The 23,678-nt window shown below is 39.1% G+C and overlaps 1 protein-coding gene across 1 annotated transcript; it reads left to right on the top strand.

The window, feature by feature from the left end:
• The first annotated feature begins 2,383 nt into the window (after positions 1-2,383).
• LOC122643146 (G-type lectin S-receptor-like serine/threonine-protein kinase CES101) lies at positions 2,384-6,760 on the top strand. The gene is made up of 8 exons (XM_043836794.1): positions 2,384-3,623; positions 3,727-3,759; positions 4,631-4,750; positions 4,884-5,116; positions 5,402-5,612; positions 5,720-5,957; positions 6,173-6,323; positions 6,456-6,760. The coding sequence occupies exons 1-8, from the start codon at positions 2,459-2,461 to the stop codon at positions 6,756-6,758; spliced, it is 2,454 nt and encodes an 817-aa protein (XP_043692729.1). The 5' UTR covers positions 2,384-2,458; the 3' UTR covers positions 6,759-6,760.
• Positions 6,761-23,678: the final 16,918 nt, after the last annotated feature.

The following is a 23,678-nucleotide window of genomic DNA, read 5'->3' as shown; positions in this document are numbered from 1 at the left end:
TACGGGCAAGACCAAGAGTGGAAATGGGCGTGATTGAGAGTTGACGAGGACGAGACCAAGTGAATGAGATACGCGAGACCAAGAGGGGAAGACAAGAAGCAAAGATGGAAGAAGGAAAGACCACTTTACTCACAAGGACCAAAAAGCAAACACTTGGGGGGGGGGGGAAGAGGTATGGATTTAAGCTTCAAAGAAGAGAGAGAGTAAAATGAAAAGAAGAGAGAGAGGATTGAAAGGAAAAAGAGGAAAAGTGAAAAGTAGAAATGAATGAAGAATAAGGGAGAAAGTGAAGAAATAGAGAAAACCGAAGGAAAAAGAAGGGGAAAAATGTAGTGGAGAGGATTAGAACCCATCACCTCTCCCATTCACTAGAGAAACTACAAGGCACCTACCATGAAGATCGAGACCCATCCGACGGTCAAAAAATACTTATCATGGAGCTCCCCCCAAAAAGACTTATTTGCAATAAGCCCCTCACCATATTAAGATACTACTCTCTTAAGCACTTCATTCCAAGAGAGTGGGGGACACGTGATAAAACATAAATAATCAGGGACAATCCTGATCCGCCACATGGCATGGCATGGCATGAAGAGAGGATAACTCAGACTTGGCTACATCAAGACTCATCCGCTGAGCTCAAGAGGAAGAGACCTAGTAGGTCACTCCAGGATCAAGATCACTACATAGGTCAACAAGGGCGTCACCATCCAAACCAACATCATCTTGCCGGCAAGGGGATCTCATCCCAAAGGAGACGCACCTTACCCGTGCACAACTCTCAAGGATCTTATCCAACAATTGAGGAGCACGCATGTCTATCTATGAGGAAACACCTTCCCTATCCAGACTCAACCTCCTAAGAGGAGGTGATCTACTACGTGATGGACTCTACTACCAAAGAGGCCTATCATTAACTACTTGGACTCTCCACACCACCATATTCCGCTATAAATACTCAGGTATTCTTCCCTCATTAACCCATGTTGAATTCCAGTAATTAATCTGTTGCTCAGAGAGATCTTACTTAGGCATCGGAGAGTCCTAGGCTGAACCACACCGGTTCTCCTTTGCCCCCTGATGTCTTTTTGCAGGTTGCGGCACCCGAAGGACCAATCGGCGATTTCTTGACGCAACAGAGAACAAAAAAAAAAAAAAATTTTGGTATATATTTTCATTCATGGATGTTAGAGAATGCCACTCATTTTAGAACTCGCTATCTAACCCATTTCGCATTCTATCTGAAAATGAGAATTGGCCATTCAATATGGCATTCTTTTTTTTTTTTTTTTTGGGTAGATATTAAATATGGCATTCTTATTCTTTGTTAGGAATGCATATCTAAGAATGCATTCCACGAATGAATATCAAACACAACCATAAGCTTGGCCAAATGTGTCATTGAATCCATTCGAGCTTTAAACGAAAACCTTACCCCCTTGAACCGGTTTTTTTTGCCAGGAGAATCCAAATTAGAATTGAACTTGGGACAGGTTATGGGTGGAACCTTTTGTATGAATGTCCGCGGATCATACTGTTTTAAGGAAGTTAATAGCGAATTTGGCACGAATTTTTTTCTTTCATGTTGACAGGTACCAACTCACTCGATTCTGATCAAATCATTCAATCATGATCATTGCTCCAATAAGTCAAAAAAAGGAAACTAATAGAAAATTTCTTAAAAGGTTTTGTAAAAGCATTCAGTTTGACCATTAAGACCATATTTGACTGCTTTTTACTAGATCCAGATTTCTTTTGGAGCAGATCATTAAAATATTGGTTTTTCGATCATCTATATCCACTAAGCAATATTCCTGAGAAATGACAACCATTTGATTCGTTTCTACTTTCTATCAACCATGGGTCCCAGAATTTTTATGGTAACCATATGTTTTGGGAAAGCCCATCAAACGATTTTTAGGTGTGTTGAAGTCTCCAAGAATTAGTACACAAAAAGACAAAAAGGAAAGGAAAAAGAGCTTCTTTTTCGAAGATTCTCTTCTGTTACAGTGTGTTGTAATGTATCGTGCGATGTTGTAGAGCTCATGTGACTCTTCTTTCACACTGTCCCAACTCTCAACTAATTGAAAAGTATTCCTTCTAGAACATAAAACCCATTAGGGCTTCTCAATTGTCATGATACATTGTCAAATCCTAGTTTGAAAGGGCACCCTTTTGTTTTGTGAAATCTTAGCATCAAATTAACCCACCTTCATTTCTCAAACTCAGACTTCACAGACCCTTAAGCCATAAGCTACCCACTAACACTTTCAAGTTTCAGGGAACCTATCTTTCCTGTAACTTGTTCATGGCTGCTTCACTAAGTTGGAGACCTACCCTTCATTTGTTGTTTTTTTTTTCCCATCAGAACCGTTTAACTGATTATATTAAAATATGAGTTGGTGGTTCAGTCTCTTCAGCTCTCACTGATCATCCAAAGATTTTTGGGCTGTCTGTAATGGCTAGATTGAGAAGCATCAGCAATAACATATCAGTTCTGTTTTTCTTGATTTTCTCTTGGAGCTTTGGAAACAGAGGATCTGAAGCAAAGAACACTCTCCTAGCAGGAGAAAGCCTCAGAGATGGGGAGAACTTGGTTTCTGCAAACAAACTCTACGAATTGAAGTTCATGAATTTTGAGCATTCCCAAAACCGCTATTTGGGAATACTGTACTTGGGTTATGATGGCAGGGCAGTATGGATAGCCAACAGAGAGAACCCTCTCATGGATTCCTCTGGAATTCTAAGCATCAATCAAGGAAATTTGTTGCTTACGAACGGAAGTGGGATCTCTACCATGATAAACCCCGAAGAACCTGCAATGGGTGCCAACACAAGTGCTACCATCCTTGATTCTGGTAATTTAATTCTTAAAGACGGAGAGCGGATTGTGTGGCAAAGTTTCGATTATCCTTCTGATACATTTCTACCTGGAATGAAGCTAGGGTTGTTCGGATTAAGGGCTAATAAGCCACGAAAACGGGTACTAACTTCATGGTTGAGCAATCAAGTACCCTCTCCAGGAGCTTTCTCTCTCGGCGTTGATCCAGAAAACATGAAAGAGCTCGTTATCTGGCGAAGAGGGAGGGTTTACTGGCGAAGCGGGATCTGGGACAGTAACAATTTCAGCTTTCCCTATATTAGAAGTGTTGGTGTTTCAACCTCTAAGTTTGTTTTCAACTACTACTCTAATGAAAACCAGAGCTACTTCACCTTCGCAGTGAAGGGCAGCCTTGGTGGGAGTACATGGATCACGATGGATTTCTCAGGGAGCTTAGAATTATTTGTTGCCCAACCGTTCAGTGATCCATTAATCGATCTATGTGAGAACGACAATTCAGAGAAATGGTCGGAAGGGTGTGTCATGATGAAGCTACCAAACTGCAGTGGCGGACACATTTTCAAAGAGACTAAAGCTTCCATAAGTAGCTGGATGTTGCAGAACTATAGTAAGAGTCTTAGTCTCAGTGATTGCAAGGATATGTGCCGACGCAATTGTTCTTGTACTGGGTATGCTTCTGCAGATTCTAATGATGGCACAGGATGCTTTCTCTTTGATGGGCGATATTCTGGTGATCTCCATGGAGATTACACACTTTATCTTAGGAATTATACCAGCTTAGGTGATCATCTCGAACTTTATTTTTGAACTCAAATGGTTATCAGTTGGTTGGTTCTGTACTTTGGTTCTGTACTTCTCATTGATGTCCCTTGATCTTCTTTTAGGGGCCAAATCAGCTAGTGAGAACGGAATCTCTGGTGAGTTATCCATTTTTTTTATTTTGAATAGTGAAATTTAGATTTCGAAAGATACATAATTTTGGGTTTCTAAGAACTTTAGATTTATGAATTGCATAATTACTTGATTAGCTCAATTACTGTTGACTACATTCTGTATCTCTTCAACAAAACTTAGTACTGAAGAAAATAATTCAATTTGTTTAGTTAAACATGACTATTGAGGGATCTGCAAATTCACTCACAGATTGAATGGTAGAAATTGAAGAGCTTATCATGGGCTAGTGGTCCAAACCTTCCATCCTTAAAGTCACATTAGGAAGGCTGATGGGCTCTCCACTGCCATGATAACCTTTTCTTGATCGGAAAAAAAAGTCATTTTCTCCCCTTGATACCATATTCTACACTTTGATTTGGATGCTAGCTCATACATCCTCCATGGGTGTTATTATTTACTCAAGAGTGGGTACACAGAGGATTCTGTACCCATCCACAGGTGATGTAATCACTATTACTCCATGGACTTCCTAATGGTTTGTAAGTTCTTTCTCATCCTACCTAGTTGTTTCCGACTCCCAAGTTCATTAAAATCTTTCTAGATCAATTGCTTTCCAGGGGCTTCTCTTCTAGATTGGTTGAATTTTGGAAAGTTAGTCTCACATGTCCTATAGTAACTTTGGTGCCCCTTGAAGACGTGTGTGCTCAACTATTGCTAATACAAATAAAATTAGGTTAATCCCTGAGGTCCTTTTCAGAAAAGATGATTTCTTTTGTTCAACTTGTGGCTCCAGTTTGCATTTGCAAGATAAATATAGAAGGTTGAGTTTCTTGATTAATATTATGGATTACATATATATGGTTACTTTTTTTTTTAATTGATTTTTGTTTTCAGGTCATCCAACTAAGAAGAAGCTATGGTTGCAAGTCACTGCTCTTATCTTAATAATTATGTCGGCCTTTCTAATAGCATTCATAATCTGTAGACTAAAGAGAAGATTTTGCGACGGTGGAGGTAAATCACCCTTCAATCATATAATATAACACACACACCAGTCAGAGCAAACTTACAACTGCTTTTAGGGATTCACTGTTCTCATTTATGGATCTATGACTTAAATTATTCCTTCTTTGAAATCATAAACCAGGAAACAATGAAAAAAACGAAGAGACTGGCAGCAGCAGTGCAACGCTACAATTAAATAAATTAACTAGTGATGTAGGAGCTGCACACAAATATTGCAATGCAAGTGACCAGAAATTCTGTGGGAACAAGGACTCTGAATTGCCATTGTTCAGTTTTTCTAACATAGAAACTGCAACAAATAATTTCTCTACTACTAATAAGCTTGGAGAAGGTGGATTTGGGCCAGTTTATAAGGTAATGTCTGACTCCTTAATGCATAATGCTTGTATGTTATACTATTTCTATTGTGATATGGATTTTAACAATAAAGAAAAGTTTACTTTGATTGAGGAGATTGGCATTTCAACTTGGAAAATATTTTCAATTTGATGTCATTGATGAAGTTCTTATATCTTAGTGACTTCTATACCACAAAAGATTGAGGACTAGCTATGTTTCATGTTATAATATGAGATATAGGCCAATTTTTTTCTGTTGTTATTTTCCAAATAATTTATAAATATTGGACGATTGTTGCAGGGTAAGTTGGTAGAAGGACAAGAAATAGCAGTGAAGAGGTTGTCTAAAATGTCAGGGCAAGGATTGGAGCAGTTTAAAAATGAAGTCACGTTGATTTCTAAACTCCAACACAGGAACCTTGTTAGGCTTTTGGGTTGTTGCATTGAAGGAGATGAGAAGATACTAATCTATGAGTACATGCCCAACAAAGGACTGGATTCATTCCTTTTTGGTTTGTTATTCTTACCATTCAATTTAATATCCAATTTATCCATTTAATTATCAGTTACTAACTATGGTGGTTTCTTTTTCTCTTATTTAAATGTAACTTTGAGATAGATCCAATGAAACGGGCATTATTGGATTGGAAAACTCGTGTTGGCATAATTGAAGGGATAGCTCAGGGGCTCTTGTACCTTCACAAGTATTCTAGATTGAGAATCATTCATAGAGACTTGAAGGCTAGCAACGTTTTATTGGATTGTGAGATGAACCCGAAAATATCAGATTTTGGCACAGCAAGAATTTTTGGCGAGAATGAATCCCAAGCCAATACAAACAGAGTCATTGGGACATTGTAAGTAGATTTGACCTTTATGGTGTTCGTATACCAAAATCTCTCTCTCTCTCTCTCACACACACACACAAACTCCATCCCCTTCCACACCCAATAATGACACACAGAAACTCCATCCCACTGCACACGTAATTATCACAAATCAATAGCTACATATGTACTTGAATGTGAACATATCCTTTTGAATCCTAATAAATTATATTGAATATCTCCAGTGGTTATATGCCCCCTGAATATGCAATGGATGGCCTTTTTTCCGTAAAATCCGATGTATTTAGCTTTGGAGTAATGATGATAGAGATTTTGAGTGGTAAAAAGAACACTGGTTTCTATCAGGCAGATTGCAATTTGAACCTACTTGGATTTGTAAGTTACACATGCTCAATCTCAGTTTTCTTTCTTCATTTTTTCCTCACTTTTCTCCTTTCCTTTCATTGCATTCATCTATTTAATTTTACCTGGAAGTTGAGCATTGATGGAATTTAGTTTCCATTTCAGGCATGGGAATTGTGGAGAAAAGGCAAAATATTGGACTTGATGGATGATGTTTTAGTTGATTCATGTTCAGCAAGTGAATTTATAAGATGTGTGCATGTGGGCTTCTTGTGTGTGCAAGAGAGTTCAGCAGATAGACCAACTATGTCTGAGGTTGTTTCTATGCTTAGCAATAAGACTACAACTTTGCCATCTCCAAAATCACTTGCTTTTACCATAGGTAAAAGTAATATTGGTGTCGAGTCATCTTCAAGTGGGCAAGAATCCGTTAATGATGTAACTATTTCAGAGATATGCGGCAGGTAGAGTTAAAAAAAAAAAAAAATTCATTAGCTCGTTAAACTGGCTTGGTTTTGTCTGCTTCTATATGATTGAGTTCATGTGGTTTTTGTACATAACCCTTTGTAAGGATGCATGCTTGAGGAAAATTCTTCATGTTAATTGGCATTTGTTACCTCTATTTTCCGACATTGACAGTGTGAGTTGAAGATGCTTAAGCATGCCATAAAATGAATTGAATCTGACTTCTGATAAGGAAAGAGTGGGTTCTTTTTAGTGTCTTGGTCGCTCCAAGGACTTTTAAATGTAAAAATTGCAATGCCAAGAAGAAAAACTTTGAAATCAAATTGCTTACTTGCATAAATATATTTGTTGAAGCGTACAAGTTGATGCTAATAGATGTCTTTTAAAAGGACATTGTGGAGTTATTATCCAAGCAAGATCTACAAGTGTACATTATCCTATTCCTAAATAAAAAGAAAAAAGTAAAAGATAAATTTGTTGTTTTGATTCAGAGTCCCTCACTTTATTATTGAATTTCTCTTTTATAGAAACTTTTGGTAGTTTTTGTGGTTACTAGGCAGTTATAGAACTACCCACTTCCTTAAAAGTTTGTTATAACTCCCTTGCTCATCGTTCATCGGTCATTGATTGTTCGTTAATCATTGACTGTTTGTCAGCCACTCATAGTTCGTCAGTCAATGATCATTCACTGACCATTTTCGATCATCGACAGTTTTATTAGTGTTACACTCGCACTCGAAATAAATCGTAATACCCCGGGGCAATTTAGATTTTACCCAAAGGGTAACGCCAAGGTGGCAATGGTTTACACCTATGATCGTGAACTTAAAATATTTATAAATGTCCCCTTGAAGTCCCGGATAAGTGGGCCAAAGCCCCACATCCCCATTGTTGATTTCAGCATTGACAGCAAGAACGGACCCATGATCGAATCCACTGCTGGTGAATCCGACCGATAATCCGTCCATACTGTCATGTTGGTTTTTATTGTTTTCTTATGTGAGGCCCACGTCCCAATGCCCCGGACCTCAGGACTACGCCCCCGGACATGGTGGACCCCACCATTGACCTTTGAATATTGATTTTGCTATGTTGTGGGGCCCACAAGGCTTAACTAGAACAAATAATGGAATATGGGAAAATTTCACAGACACCCCCTAAAAGTATCCAATATCTTAGAAACTTACCATATTTGGTCAAAATGTCACAGACACCCCCTATTTTTATGAATTTATTTCAATTTAGTCCACTCTGTTAGTCTCTACAGTTAAGTGTCTGTTAACTCTTTTTAAATGGCGAAATTACCCTTACCACAGTGAAATCCCTATAATACCCTTAATGATGAATTAATGATGTTAGAAATTAGTTTCTAGAAAAAAGACAATTTTGCCCTAGTTTTTATTCAATACTTTTTTTTTATTCCTTTTTTCTCCCCCACTTCTTCTCCTTCTGTTGTTTCTTCTGCCACCACCACCACCACCTGCAGCCCTCCTCTTGCTCCCCTGCAACCCCGCCACCACCCTCTCTAGTCTCCCCCGTTCGACCATGCTCTGAGCAATCCAACCCCATAAAAACCCTAACCCTAAAAGCATGGATTCGGGCGTTAATGGGTGCTTCATTGAATTTGAAGTTTGTTTGTACAAGTCATATAGAAACGAAGACAATCTTAAAAACACCAAAATTTCAGGGGGACAGCTAGAACATCATGGTTAAACATCCTTTCAACAATTTCCAATGTATGTTACTTCAGAAAATACCCTTCAATTGTCAAATTAAGAACTAAAATACCTAATAAAAACAGATTCTCACGTAAGGAATGGAAGAAGTCTAAAATTGCTAAGGTTGTGAATGGAACATTTCGGACTTTTGGTTCCAGCGTCGTATACTCAAACAACGTTGCTCTTTTCAGGGAAAAATTCAAATTCACCCCCCCCCCCCCCGCCCCCAAATATGATTGCTCACCATATGATACCTTATCGGGTCCCATGGAAGCGTTGGGAAGAGCGAGAATTTCCGAGGCGTTCCCTCTGAGAACAGTGGGTTTAAGCTCAACAAGTTCGAGACAGGCTTTGAGCCGGAAATCGGAGGCTGAAATGGCAACCAGATCGAGAACCCATAGCTTTCCCAATTGGGTTACCAAAGCAGCGGCGATGTTCATGGAAGGAAGCCACGAAGGGGAAAGAGGGCGTGAGCGGGAGGAGTGAAATCAGGGATTTCTTGCAGGCAGTGCAGCATTGCAGGCGATGTAAGGGTAAAATGGATATTTCACCTTTGGGTGCTAACTGCGCTTATCGTTTGGGGTGTCTGTGACATTTTGACCAAGTATGGTAAGTTTCTGTGATATTAGATACTTTTAGTGGGTGTCCTTGAAATTTTCCCATGAAATTTTAGAGATTTGGGCTGCCAACCAAACTGGTCCTAAGGCCCATTTTATTTCATAGCCAATACGTTCCTTTTAAGATTGAGAAGTTTGGTTGGTTCAAGGGACCATGGGTTTAATCTTGGCCTAATAGTTGAACCATGGCTTGTTGTAGGAAATTGGGAATAAAGATAAGGGTATTTTAGATAGTTTGTATTTTGTTATTTGATTTAGCTTTAAGAGGGTAAATAGAGGAGAAGCTCTTAAGCTTTTCCTTATTTCCCCCAAATACGCAAACGGTAGAAGAGAGAAAAGGAGAAGAAGAAGAAGAAGAAATCAGCTCTCCCACTCACATTCTCTTCCTCCCCTCTGGCTGTCCGGATACGGAAAAAAGAAAAGAAAGGAAAGAAGGAAGAAGGAAGAAGAAAAGGAAGGAAAAGAAAGGAAGGAGGAGAAGTAAAAAGTGAAGAGGGCTCACCTAGCCTTGCCCTTGATTCCCTCCATTGAAGGTAAGTCATCTCTCCTCCATTTCTTTAATTTCTAGCTTAGAGTTTTGGGATCTTGGAGTTTGGATTTGGCTTGGGTTCCATTCGGAACCCAATGCTCTTGTTGGAGACATGATCCTAGTCCCTTTGGGTGTCATTGTACACCCTTAATCCTTCCAATGGAATGCTGTACAACCCAAGCCATGAAAACATAGGGATTTCACCCAAAAACCCAAGTTTGGGTTGAGGAGTTGGATGTAGACCATACATGGCTCAATGCATTGTGCCATTAGGGTTAATAGGACCCTAATAATGGGACCCTAATTAACTTTTGAAACCATCCCTACAACCCCTTACAGCCGTTGGAGGCATTGGGGATCAATTTGGATGAAATTCGGACTTGAAAAACCCATTCCTGCTGCGATCGGACTAACCAGCGGACTCACACAACAGAATCCGTTCATGAATCTGCCCGCAGTTTTCAGTATAACCATTGTTCAGTGTTTTGGCCATAACTTTATGTATACATATTGTATCGACACGATTCAAGTTGCGTTGTAAAATAGACTCGAAGGACTATAATTATTATGAAGGAACCTTGGACCAAATCTCAATGTAAGACCCTTGAAAGTAGACCCACATATGGCTGATGTGTTTTGACAGTAACTGTAAGACTTAAGTTATACCCCAGTGACCCCACTTGCCTTGTGGTTGTTTGGTAAACTTATAAAGATTTTGTTGGGAGTTAAATACTACCTAAATTTCCCCCTAAATATATTAATTATTTGACCTATCGAGGTGCCAAGACCTACCCTTGATGCCCTCAAAACCTCCTTGCTATCCTAAGGGACTTTTGACCTCATCCTAGAATTTGGAAATCCAAAAGTGACTCTAAACCCATGAATCCCAAGACGAATGCTTAGACTAGGCCTTGGTGGTTTTGTTGGACCTTGAAGTGATCCTTTTAGGATCCTAAAAGCCCTAACACCTATAGGGGTGAATATTGAAAGTGATTGACTTAGGAAGTTTGTGTTGTATTTTGCGAAACCTAACAATAGTAACACTAGGGGGGAAACCTTGGTGAAGGATCCAAATCCCTTGAATCCCCTAAGTCCTATAAAGGACTATGTATTTTGGACCTCCAACGAAGGATTGGACTCACCTCCCTAACCTAGGACCCTTATGGTTCCATGAATGAAGGCTGGAGGTGGAGATCTTCGCAGCTTTCTAAAGGAAGGGCAACCGACGAATGATTGGATTTACTATCATGTATCCGCTCATTAGTCCGTTCAGCCTAACCTGGTTGTCCATTCTAGGTGGAGTCACGAGCGGACCCACCTAATTGAATCCGCCTGTAACTCAGGGTGCTCAGGTTACTCTCGGGCGTGTTTCAGGGTTGGGATGGATCCACGAGCGGATCCGTGTTCCACATCCGTCCGTGAGTCCGTTCCATGTATTTTCTAAGTATGGCCCGAACGAATCCATGATCGGACTCACCTGGCTACCTCCATTCCTGCATCCGCCCCTACTGTCTTGACTCAAACTTTAAATAAATTATTGGGACCCTTCGTGGGACCCACCTATACACTTCTAACAGTATTCTCATGTATTCTCAGACCCCAGAATCGACACAGAAGTGCGTGCACTAGAGTAAACCTTACCAAATACCCCAGAAGATAGATAGACAATCGGTGAGTGGGGGTTAGACTTTGTTTGTTTATTGAGTGACTCTATGTTTAAATGCTATGTTTTATTTGCAATCACCTTACTTGTCATATTTCATTCATGACACATATTTGCATTGTTTACCTATAGTTGTGATCATGTGAATGTTAGTTGATGACTATATGTTGTGATTGTATTGAAAATGGATGAAATGATAATGTGGTTGTTTAATGTTCTCATCATGTATTATATTTGGCCTGCTACGTGCCGTGTCGTGCTGGTACCCGGGTGATAGATGGAATGAGACGTTGATGCACCCGGAATACCTCTCGATACGATAGAATCATATAGCATCTTGCACAATATTGCACTTGTATTTTGTATTAAAGGGACACGGGAGGTAGAGGGTAAGTTCCTACACTGTGATCGCCTTATTGATAATCCAGCCCGGGGATCAAGGGTAAGTTCTGGTACCGTGGTTGAGATTATCGGAGGTTTACTGGGAGACCGATGGTGTATTCCAGGACTGGCAGGCTTCCACTGACGTAGTTAGGGTTATATCGTTGGGGATCGAGGGTAAGTTCTGGTACCAGGGATATGGCTCTACTATGTCGTAGATTAATGGTATTGTATCGTTGGGGATCAAGGGTAAGTTTCGGTACTAGGGATACAATTCTAGTAATCTACATAGCATAGCATTCATGCATACATCACATCTTATCATCATCATCATCATTATTCATATTACATAGCATACTGTTGCATATGTTGCATGACTGTAAGTCGGATCTGATGTGCGAGTCATAATTGGTGGTATGGGACGTCAAGGATGCTTGCTCATCAGGTTTGACTTACAGTCTCATATTTGTTGTGTGTGTGTGGTTCAACTTTCTGCTCATTGGCCGAGTGGAAGCTCACCCCTCGGGGAACCCTTCTTTTTAGATTGTGATGTAGGTAGTACTATATCAAGGTGCGCTGGAGGACTTGGACGATGCAGAGGCGAAAGCTGGATTATGAATGTTAATACTTTGATTATTTTCCGTATTGTATGCTGCATATGTTGCTGCTTTTTTATGTAATATTCTCTTTTCTTTGTATTTTAAGTCATCTTTTAAATGTATTAACTTTTAGATTTAGTATTGTACTCAAAGATAATCTTTCGTATATATAATATCATTGTAGTCATTCTCTATATGAGAATTAGGGGTATTTATTTTAAGTCTTCCGCTATTCTAATATCAGCTCTGATTCTCGACTGTGTGACTGTGGGGTAAGCCACTGCATCAATGATCCTGGTGGTGATTAGGATGTTGGGAGGCATCCTAGTCATACCCCATTTATAATATTTTATCCCTTATTGGGATAGGGGTATGACAATTAGTCATTGAAAATAGATCATTCTTGACTAAAAATAACTTTCATCTATTAATCGAAATAAGGTGTAAACAATGCCCCTCTCAATTCCATTTGAATGGGATCACACAAGTTCAAATTAATGGGATTGTGGATGCCCTTTTTTATCGATCATATAGCATCTCTCCTAGTGATGTTTTGATCTTTGATCGAAAATAGGATGTGATGTGGACAATTATTCACCACTAATGAACATGTGCCACGTAGCATGCCCAAATAGACACATGAACTTATAATCATGTGATCAATCGAGACTATCCACAAAAGGAACCAAATCCAATCGGATATCAACCACAATTGGTAATCTATTATATTCCTATTATAATTCACGCACATCTTCAAAATATCAAGGAGGAAAGGAAACAACCCATCAAATAAGGGACTCTAATCCTCTCAGAACTTTAATCGACTTGCTCATTAATGGATCTACTCTATAAACCCTATAAATACCATACCAGGGCATGTGGTAGGGGACTTGAATTACTCTTTAGTTTCCCATTGCTCATTCTATCCATTATACTGACTTGATAGTTGGAGAGTCCCCCTGGAGACCAACTCTGGCTCCTTACTCTCTCTATTTCAGGTCCCGTGGATCGTTCGTGAGGAAGAGAATAGTTTCTATCGAAAACATTTGGCGCTGTTTGCAGGAACGAAGAGTATCCCTTGTGAACATCCACCATGGTGAACTCCAGAAACACCATTCGAACAACTCCTAAAGTACAACTGGTTTTTGATGGCCACTAGCTGCATCCCAACCATATTCTGGAGGTTGAACAGGAGTAGTTCCAATGAAATCATGGATCTCGAAGCCAAAACTTTCAAGAAAATATGCTAGTGGAACCACAGGCCTATGTCACCATGGCTAAATTCATTGCAATGTAATAGTAAATACAACAACAAATGCAGCAAATGATAGATCTCCAAAGGCAAACGGTTGCCGGCATCATCCCACCTCCTCCACCACCAGTTCAAGTAGCAGTGAGGACCTGATCTCCCTCACCCGATCACAGCAAGAATCATAGTAATTCTAGTGATCATCATGGACAGGCAAAAACCAATGCTATATGCACCGTTTAGAAGGCGAAGTCTCAGATGACGAAGGGTGAACAAGCCCTGAATGAGCGAGTACATGAACTGCATGACCAGATGAAGGAAGTCCTGAAAAACCACCCCATCGGCCATGATTTCACCTTCAACACGGATACAACGTTTACTGATGAAATCAAAGTTGAACGATTGCCTAGAGGCTTCAAGATGCCAACCCTAGATCAATATGATGGAGCTCTCAACCCAGAATATCATTTGGAGAGCTTCAAATTTGTGATGCTCTTCCAAGGAGCATCAGATGCTATCATGTGCGGAGCCTTTCCGTCAACCCTGAAGGGAGCCGCCAAACTTTGGTTTGCTCGACTGAAGCCAAAATCCATCTTCAATTTCATGGAACTGGGAAAAGCCTTTGTGGTCCACTTCATGAGTAGTAGGGTCCATAGAAAGAGTGTTGTTAACCTCATAGCCATAAAGCAACACTCAGACGAAACTCTCAGAGCTATCCTCACACATTTCACCAAGGAAGCCTTGGAAGTAAGGGATCTAGATCCCATGGTAAAATTCCAGGCTCTGAACAGTGGCATTAGAGACATCAAGCTAAGGGAATCCTTAGCAAAGAAGAAATACCCTGACATGTATAATCTCATCGCCCTTCGTGAGAAGTACATTAATGTAGCAGAGGTGATGACAACCAATTAAGAACAAGAAAAGAAGCCTGAAAAGAAACGTGATTGGGAGGAAAAAGACAAATGTGGAGATAGAAAACAGAAGAGGGACGACTGAGCAAGAGATTCAAGGTGAAGTCCCTCTGGGATAAAGCCTACTTACACCCCCTGGTGCACTGTTTGAGTTAAAATAAAACCGCAAGCGTACGGGTCAATCGTAGCTACGGGTCGAACACAAGGAGATATACGCCACTCTATTTAACTAATCTTAAAAGTAATGCAAAGTGAACCAAATTAATTAAATTACTAAATTAATGGTAATTAAACTAACGGATCCTAACTCACAAGTATCTAACAAATTACGCATCTACGGGATTAAGTTGGCGTCCTAACACATGAACATCTAACCTATCAAACTAACGCAAATTGGGAGTAATTAAAAATGTAGCCACACATCCACATCCACATAAACAAAATAACCACATAAACAAAGTAATCACACAAGAAAAATAAAAGAAATAGAGGGAGAAGAAGAAGAAGGAGAAGGAGAGAATGAGATTGAGAGTTTAGAGAATGTAAACCTAGATGTGCTTGAACCGGATTAATTGAGAAGCTTGAATGAATACTTGCATGAACTTACCATGGTTCCTCTTCTAAATCTCCAAGTCTTGTCATTAATATAGGAGCTTAGACTAGGAAGCTTAAAACTAAAACTATTACAATCATATTGAAGACATTGAAGCATAAACTAAACCTATTAGAACCATTAAACTACTCTTATGAAAGCAAAACTAAGAACTTGAAAGAACTAATTTATGAAATCAAAATTACAACCATTAAACTAATCTTATGAAAGCAAACCTAAGAACTTGAAAGAACTAATTTATGAAATCAAAACTAAGAACTAAAGCCAAAAATAGGAGAACAAGAGAAAATTTCACTAATTGAATGAATAATTTTACAAGAGTAGAGGGGGTATTTATAGGGGAAAGGGGAGAAGAAGGGAGAAGAGGGAAGAGGGAGAGAGTCCTCCATGATTTTGAGGGCTCTCTCCTTCTAAAAATCGTGGAGGGGAGAGAGAGTATGAGAGAGCTAAGGGAATATTCTCTTCTCCTTCCTCCTTTACAATTTCTTAATTTATCTCCTACCAAAAAAAAAATACATATGATATTAAAAAAAATCGTTGGATGAGATGCTTCCCTTCTTCAAAATCCAAGCCCTTGATTTGATTCCTTCTTCATTTATACCTCTTACTAAAATAAAGAAAACCTTGCTCTCCAAGTGATGTGGAGATAAGACAAATCTCCACATCCAAGAGTCCTTCTAAGTGTGGAAATCTTTCAAAATAGAGCTCTACCATCCAAAATTAAGTCCACACAATATCTCCTCCACACCAAAATTTAAAAAGACCATAATACCCTCATAGAATTGATAGTTAAGGATCCTTATTTTAAAAAGAAATCGTAAGTGTTGGTTGGGATTTTCGGATAATTCTCTTGAATTCAATGGAAATTTGAAATTTGCCAAAATCGATCTTTCTGTCGTATCTCTTCATCCGGACCTCAGAACGATTCGACCCAAGAACAAAACGTGCACCAAATAATTCTACGAATGCAACGAGCCCCATATTTAATATGTTTCGGAGATTCTCAAATTTATCAAAATTACCATTATGCCCTTATCTCTCTTTCTCAGGGGTTCGGCCTGCAGAAATGCACGAAACTTGAAACTTAGATTTGGGTTTTCAAGTCTTTAAATAAAACTTTACTTTGACTTCACTGTTGACCTTCTAAAAGGTTGACTAACTTGGGCTTGCATTTTGGCTCATTTTTTACCCATTATTACTCTTTCTTGGGTTGAAAAGAATAACCAATTGTATGGAGGCCTATACAATTGCGTACTTGCGTTCTGTCATGTCCATCTTGCTCCAAATTTAGTCTTCTTTACAGTCATGGAAAGAAAAATGATAACTTTATGTGCAAATTGGGTCATGCAGCTCCCAATAGTCCAGAATAGCAATAAATAGTCCAAAAACCTGAAACGCATAAGAAAGCATCAAGTAACTCTGTCCAATGTGGTAAAATGTATGTTTTATGCCCTAAGATCTTATACATAAATGTGCTCATCAGATTCTCCCACACTTGAACGTTACTTGTCCTCAAGTAAACAAAAAGAAAAACTAACCTAGAATGCAAAAAAAAATACTAACTCACTTTCGTAAGAATCACGGTTGCACTTAGCATGTGCAACAAACCTTTAAACCCCTAGGTTACCCCTAGTGGACGAGTTGTGTCTCGTGGGTGTTTGCAATGAATATACACCCAAAATTTAATAAATCAAAAAGAATGATATAAATTTTTCTCATGGCATAAGTAAAATAGTGCACAAAATCTCAAAGAAATACTCAACTAAAAATCAAGGAGCCAAAGATTCTCCCACACTTGAATTTTATCACCCCACATCAATTCAAGAAACAAGCATGCATCAAGATTAAAGGATCTCCTCATATTTTCTGAACACTACTCACCTTCAAGTAAACCACTCATAGCGTCGATGAAACCAAAGACTTAGGCATTGAGTATATTTTATCATACTTTTTTTTTCTTCAAGCATTAAGGCAAAAGCTTTTTTTTATTTCTCAACCATAGACTCTATTTCTACTCCACTACTGTTCCCTGAATGACATGGTGGAGCATACACCAGACACCCAAATACTTAGTAGCTTCGCTTTTTGTATATATCCATAAGACATTGAGACATTGATGTAAGAGTTGTTTTTTTTTTTTTTTTTTTGAGTTTCCTTCCAAGGAATTTCGATTAAGTCACCCTGCTTTATGAGGCACAGTGCCATGTCTAGTCCCAAGGAATTCCACTTTCCTTTCTGTGTTTTTCTTTTTTTTTCCACTCACTGTCACTTTCATGCCTTGCCTTGCCACAAACTAATTGGTCTCAACTATTAGCCAAAAGATCAAAGGGTCCATATACAAATAGAAGAATCTAACCATCAAATGAAATAGCACTCATATTTTCAAACTCAATCCCCTTCACCGGATACAAACTAACTACCATCCTTGAAAAGGAATTTTTTATTATTTCGCATGCTAGGGCACCTAATTCCCTCTTTCTCTAGCTTCGCAATCAAAGAAACATATGCACAAAACCAAACTACCGCTACAATCAAAATTCATAAAATTCATAAATAAAGCCCAACACACCCCCCCCCCACACTTAATTCATGCAATGTCCTCAATGCATGCAGAAAAGAAAGAATAAGGACAAGGGATGAGATGAGGGGGCTTATCAGATATAATCAATAAAGAGGATCATGAAGAGTCATGACCTCTACAAGAAGTACTAGGGTCAGCAACAGAAACCTCAATCTATGGCCGGTAAATGTAGAAAGAGCTTCAGAACCAGAAAATACTCGACCATGAATTTTAGTAAAGCGAGACATAAGATGGAAGTTAAGCACAACATGAAAATCTGCCCACCTGGGATAGTAGAAAATGAAGGCCGTGAACAATAATCCATGTAGACAAATCTTCCCATTCCCTCTCATGGTCAATATAGAATGCATGTCATTATCGCAAAAACCAACCAAGAATGGATCGCAGTAAACATCAAAAGGATCATGAATATCAGTAACCTCATCAAGATAATCATAAAAAATGGGAGGTTTACTCAAATCAATCCTAGCATTAAAACTATCTGTCCTTTGCATAACTTGGTTTTTCAAATCAGGATCACGATAATATGCTTGGGGAGCATCATGACTAGCATTGTCCTCCTCAATAAAATCATCAAACCTATGAGGTTTGGACAAATCAACATACGGGACAGCCATGGGAGAATCAAATATGAAGGGTTGAGGAATGGAGGTGATATCATCAACACCTTCCAATTCCTCCGTACAATCCTGAAATCCCAAATCAAAATAAAAAGGAAAGTCTCATCATTTGGGAATTCCTGAAGCATATGTACCTCTTCATCCATATCAGGCTGCTTGCCTGACCTGAACACATTAAAATCCACAGAGGTATTGCCAAAAGATAATTTCATGAGACCATTCCTGCAATTGATCAAAGCATTACTGGTAGCAAGGAATGGTCTACCCAAGATAATTGGGATCTGGTGCTTAAAATTGACAGTAGGTTGGGTGTCTAAGACAATAAAATCCACAGGAAAGATAAATTCCCCAACCTTTAACAGAACATCCTCAATCATCCCCTTAGGAACTTTAAGCGACCTATCTGCAAGTTGGAGAGTAATTCTGATCGGTTTTAGTTCTCCCAATCCCAACTGTTGGTAGACATGGTAAGGTAATAGGTTCCCATTTGCACCAAGGTCCAATAAGACACGATCAATGGTGGTGGTGCCTATAGTGCAAGAGATGGTGGGACTTCCAGGATCCTTATGCTTGGCTACTATTGGCTGTGCGATGAGAGAACTAATATTAGCAGCCAAGAATACCTTTTTAGACACATTGGTGGTCCAATTTTGGGAGCATAAGTCTTTGAGGACTTTAGCATAAACGAGGACCTGCGCTATAGCATCCAGTAAAAGAATATTCCATTGAACTTGTTTAAAAACATCCAAAATTTTCTCCACAGAATGAGACTTCTTGTTAACCAACCTATTTGGGAATGGGGCAGCCGGGGTATAAACTCTTTCAAGGGTGGTCTCTTTCACTTTCTCAATAGAATCATCTTTGGTTTCCTCAACCAAATCATCTGGAATCTCTTTAGGTTCATCAGACGAACCAGGAACAATAGACACTTCAATGGCCTCATTAGAAGGGGGAGAATCAATAGGAGTATAAGATGGTAGAGATTGAGGTGTACTAACATGTTGATACTCGCGGCCACTCCGCAACACATATATTGCATTTACTTGACTGGAGGGCCCTTGATGTTGTTGGCCTTGTACAATATTGAGTAGAGGAGCTTGGGTACCTTGCTGAGTGTGAACCTGATGCCTAGGATTTGGCTCAGGTTGGCTACGTAACTTCCTTATTTCCTTCTCATGTACGATGGTGACAAGCTGGGTGAGCTATCTCTTTATATTATTTTAACCTATCATGAGAAGGGCAATCTTGTTTTCCATCTCACTCATTCTTGTTGCTTCTCATGTATTGATAAACCCTGGGGGTGGCTGATAAGGAGCAAGGAGAGGTGGCCTAGCAGAATTAATAGAAGGTCCTAAATGAGGATGAGGGCGGAAGGGGTGAGGAGGTATACCTTGGCTCTGTGGTGCAAAGTTGGGCCTTTGGAAACCAAGCTGGCCTTGATTGTGGAAGTTGGATTGGCCTACTTGGTTCTCTTGATTCTAGGAGAAATTGGGGTGATTTCTCCATCCTGGATTACAAATATTGCTATATGGGTTATTTTGGTAGAGAGCACTTACATTCTCAGTGCTGGAATTGCCCACCAATATATTAGGGCATTCCTCTAAAAGGTGTCCAGGGGTTTGGCACCAACTGCATATTGAAACATGGTTGACCTGGTTGACCTGATTAACCGGTATAGACTCTTTAAGAACTATGGACTCCAACCTTTTTAGCCTTCTTTGCTGTCATACCCTCAATGAGATATCCCTTAGTGGTCCTTTCAGCCTCTTGGGAAGATTCTCATTCCCTAGTCTTATTAATCAAGTTGGTTAAGAATGTCCATGCATCATTTTTCTCAGAAAAAGAAGTAAAGCCTGCAGGACACAATTCTACAAGTTGCTTGGTATGATAATCAATACCCTCATAAATAATTTGGCATAGTTGCCACAAGTCGAAACCATGATAAGGGCATTCTAAGAGGAGGTCCTTGAATCTTTGCATGAATTTAGAAAATGACTCATGTGGTTTCTGCCTGAACTGGAGGATGTCAGCTTATTGGTCTTATGAAGAGGGAAGAATTTTCTCAAAAAGACAATGGTAAACTCATCCCATGTATTAATGGAGTTTGTTGGTTGTCCATAGAGCCACTTCTTGGCCTGGTCTTTTAGGACAAAGGGTATAAACCTAAGCCTAACTGCATCATCAGTCAAATTCTGAACCTTAATTAAAACACAGACCTCCTCAAATTCCCTGAGGAAAAGATATGCATCTTCATTGGCCATCCCATGGAAGTGGGGTAGCATGCTGATGAAGTTGGTCTTGAGTTCATAATTGTTTCCTGTAACAGGTGGTAAGTTGATGCAAGAAGGTTGTGCAGCCCTGGTAGGGTAGAACCTATTCTTAAGAGTCTTGGGTTGTTGGTCACCCATAGTCAAAGGTGGGGTCAAAGGTGGTGGAGGAGGTGGTATTCTAATAAGACGATTAGAAGAATCACGAGTCCACACCGTAGCCACCTAGATATGAGGTCTCCTTTAGAAAAATTAAAGAAAAATAAACGACTTTTAAAAAAAAATTTACTAAAAACAAGAGGGAACCCAATGTAGATAGTGCATCTATCCCTAAAAAATCAAAACAATGGTTCAAAAACTGTAAGGATGCCATATAGGTTGACAGCAAGAGAACCCGTATAGTCTTCTATAGCCACCTACGGGCGACTCCAAGTGGATTCTGATGTAGAGTGGAGGTCTACTATACATTTATGTTTCTAACGCTCTCACTATGTCGCTTTCCTATTATCAAGAGTGGTCACCTCCAAAGATAAGTCACATGCCAATCCACCCCACTAGGTCAAGATGTAGCGTCATAGGTAACTTAATCCTATGAGGGACACCAAAAGATGGAGGGTTGGAGCATGTGAAGAACTTTAGATTGAGCGCACACTATTTGAAACAGAAGAGAAACAAGAAGAGGTTTTCAAAAACTTTTTTTTTTTTCTAGAAAAAAAAGGGAAAATAATAAACTAAAACACTTCGAACTACTTAAAAAATCAAAAAAATAAAATGGACAATAATCTCCCCGGCAACGGCACCAAAAACTTGTTTGAGTTAAAATAAAATCGCAAGCAAATGGGTCAATCGAAGCTACGGTCGAACACGAGGAGATATACGCCACTCTATTTAACTAATCTTAAAAGTAATGCAAAGTGAACCAAATTAATTAAATTACTAAATTAATGATAATTAAACTAACGGATCCTAATTCACAAGCATCTAACAAATTACGCATCTATGAGATTAAGTTGGCGTCCTAACACATGAACATCTAACCTATCAAACTAACGCAAATTGGGAGTAATTAAAAATACAGCCACACATCCACATCCGCATAAACAAAATAACCACATAAGCAAAGTAACCACATAAGAAAAATAAAAGAAATAGAAGGAGAAGAAGAAAGAGAAGGCGAGGATGAGATTGAGAGTTTAGAGAATGCAAACCTGGATGTGCTTGAACCGGATTAATTGAGAAGCTTGAATGAATACTTGCATGAACTTACCATGGTTCCTCTTCTAAATCTCTAAGTCTTGTCATCAATATAGGAGCTTAAATTAGGAAGTTTAAAACTAAAACTATTACAACCATATTGAAGACATTGAAGCATAAACTAAACCTATTAGAACCATTAAACTACTCTTATGAAAACAAAACTAAGAACTTGAAAAAACTAATTTATGAAATCAAAATTACAACCATTAAACTAATCTTATGAAAGCAAAACTAAGAACTTGAAAAGAACTAATTTATGAAATCAAAACTAAGAACTAAAGCCAAAAATAGAAGAAGAAGGGAAAATTTCACTAATTGAATGAATAATTTTACAAGAGAAGAGGGGGTATTTAATGGGGAAAGGGGAGAAGAAGGGAGAAGAGGAAAGAGGGAGAGAGGCCTCCACGATTTTGAGGGCTCTCTCCTTCTAAAAATCATGGAGGGGAGAGAGAGTATGAGAGAGCTAAGGGAATATTCCCTTCTCCTTCCTCCGTTACAATTTCCTAATTTATCCCCTACCAAAAAAAAATACATATGATATTAAAAAAAATCGTTGGATGAGATGCTTTCCTTCTTCAAAATCCAAGCCCTTGATTTGATTCCTTCTTCATCTATACCTCTTGCTAAAATAAAGAAAACCTTGCTCTCCAAGTGATGTGGAGATTTGAGTCCTTCTAAGTGTGAAAATCTTTCAAAATAAAGCTCTACCATCCAAAATTAAGTCCACACAATATCTCCTCCACACCAGAATTTAAAAAGACCATAATACCCTCATAGAATTGATAGTTAAGGATCCTTATTTTAAAAAGAAATCGTAAGTGCTGGTTGGGATTTCCGTATAATTCTCTTGAATTCAATGGAAATTTGAAATTTGTCAAAATCGATCTTTCTGTCGTATCTCTTCATCCGGACCTCAGAATGACTCGACCCAAGAACAAAATGTGCACCAAATCATTCTACGAATGCAACGAGCCCCATATTTTATATGTTTCAGAGATTCTCAAATTTATCAAAATTACCATTATGCCCTTATCTCTCTTTCTCAGGGGTTCGGCCCACAGAAGTGCACGAAACTTGAAACTTAGACTTGGGTTTTCAAGTCTTTAAATAAAACTTCACTTTGACTTCACTGTTGACCTACTAAAAGGTTGTCTAGCTTGGGCTTGCATTCCGGCTCATTTTTGACCCATTACTCTTGTTTGGGTTGAAAAGAATAACCAACTGTATGGAGGCCTAAACAAATGCGTACTTGCGTTCCGTCACGTCCATCTTGCTCCAAATTTAGTCCTCTTTATAGTCATGGAAATAAAAATGATAATTTTACGTGCAAATTGGATCATGCAGCTCCCGATAGTCCAGAATAGCAATAAATAGTCCAAAAACCTGAAACGCATAAGAAAGCACCAAGTAACTCTGTCCAATGTGGTAAAATGTATGCTTTATGCCCTAAGATCTCACACATAAATGTGCTCATCACGCACAACAGATCTTATGCCCTTAATCAGATAAAGCACAAGGGGTATGTGAATTGGCCCACAAAGATTCAAGCCCCAATCGAAGAACGTGAAAAACAAAAATATTGCAAATTCCACAAGGATCATGGTCACTAGACAAATGACTATAGGTAGCTGAAACAGGAGATTGAAAGACTAATTCAAAGGGGTCACTTGGGATGATATCTGAAAGAAAAGGAAGAAAGATCAAGACAAGACAACCATGTTGCAGGGTAGAGCCAGAGGGGGCATTCCTTGAGGAGAGTGGCAGAAAAGGAAGAGCGGTGCAACGAGAAGCATGATCCACAAACAACGAACGCACTTGTGGGAGAAATAAGCACCATCAGTGGTCGACCAAGTGCAGGAAGAGAATCTTCCAACTGAAGGAAGGAGTATGCACGACAAGTATATCATGTTGATAACAG

The sequence above is a fragment of the Telopea speciosissima genome, chromosome 10 (assembly GCF_018873765.1).
Source record: "Telopea speciosissima isolate NSW1024214 ecotype Mountain lineage chromosome 10, Tspe_v1, whole genome shotgun sequence".
Lineage (NCBI taxonomy): Eukaryota > Viridiplantae > Streptophyta > Magnoliopsida > Proteales > Proteaceae > Telopea > Telopea speciosissima.
This window is presented reverse-complemented; position numbering and strand designations above follow the sequence as displayed.

What these genes read in the sequence shown, in the direction of transcription:
- LOC122643146 (XM_043836794.1), top strand. Translation starts at nt 2,459, where the DNA reads ATGGCTAGATTGAGAAGCATCAGCAATAACATATCAGTTCTGTTTTTC. An exon ending in GATTTGGGCCAGTTTATAAG is followed by an intron (nt 5,117 to 5,401) that starts GTAATGTCTGAC and finishes CGATTGTTGCAG; the next exon opens with GGTAAGTTGGTAGAAGGACA. An exon ending in ATTTGAACCTACTTGGATTT is followed by an intron (nt 6,324 to 6,455) that starts GTAAGTTACACA and finishes TTTCCATTTCAG; the next exon opens with GCATGGGAATTGTGGAGAAA.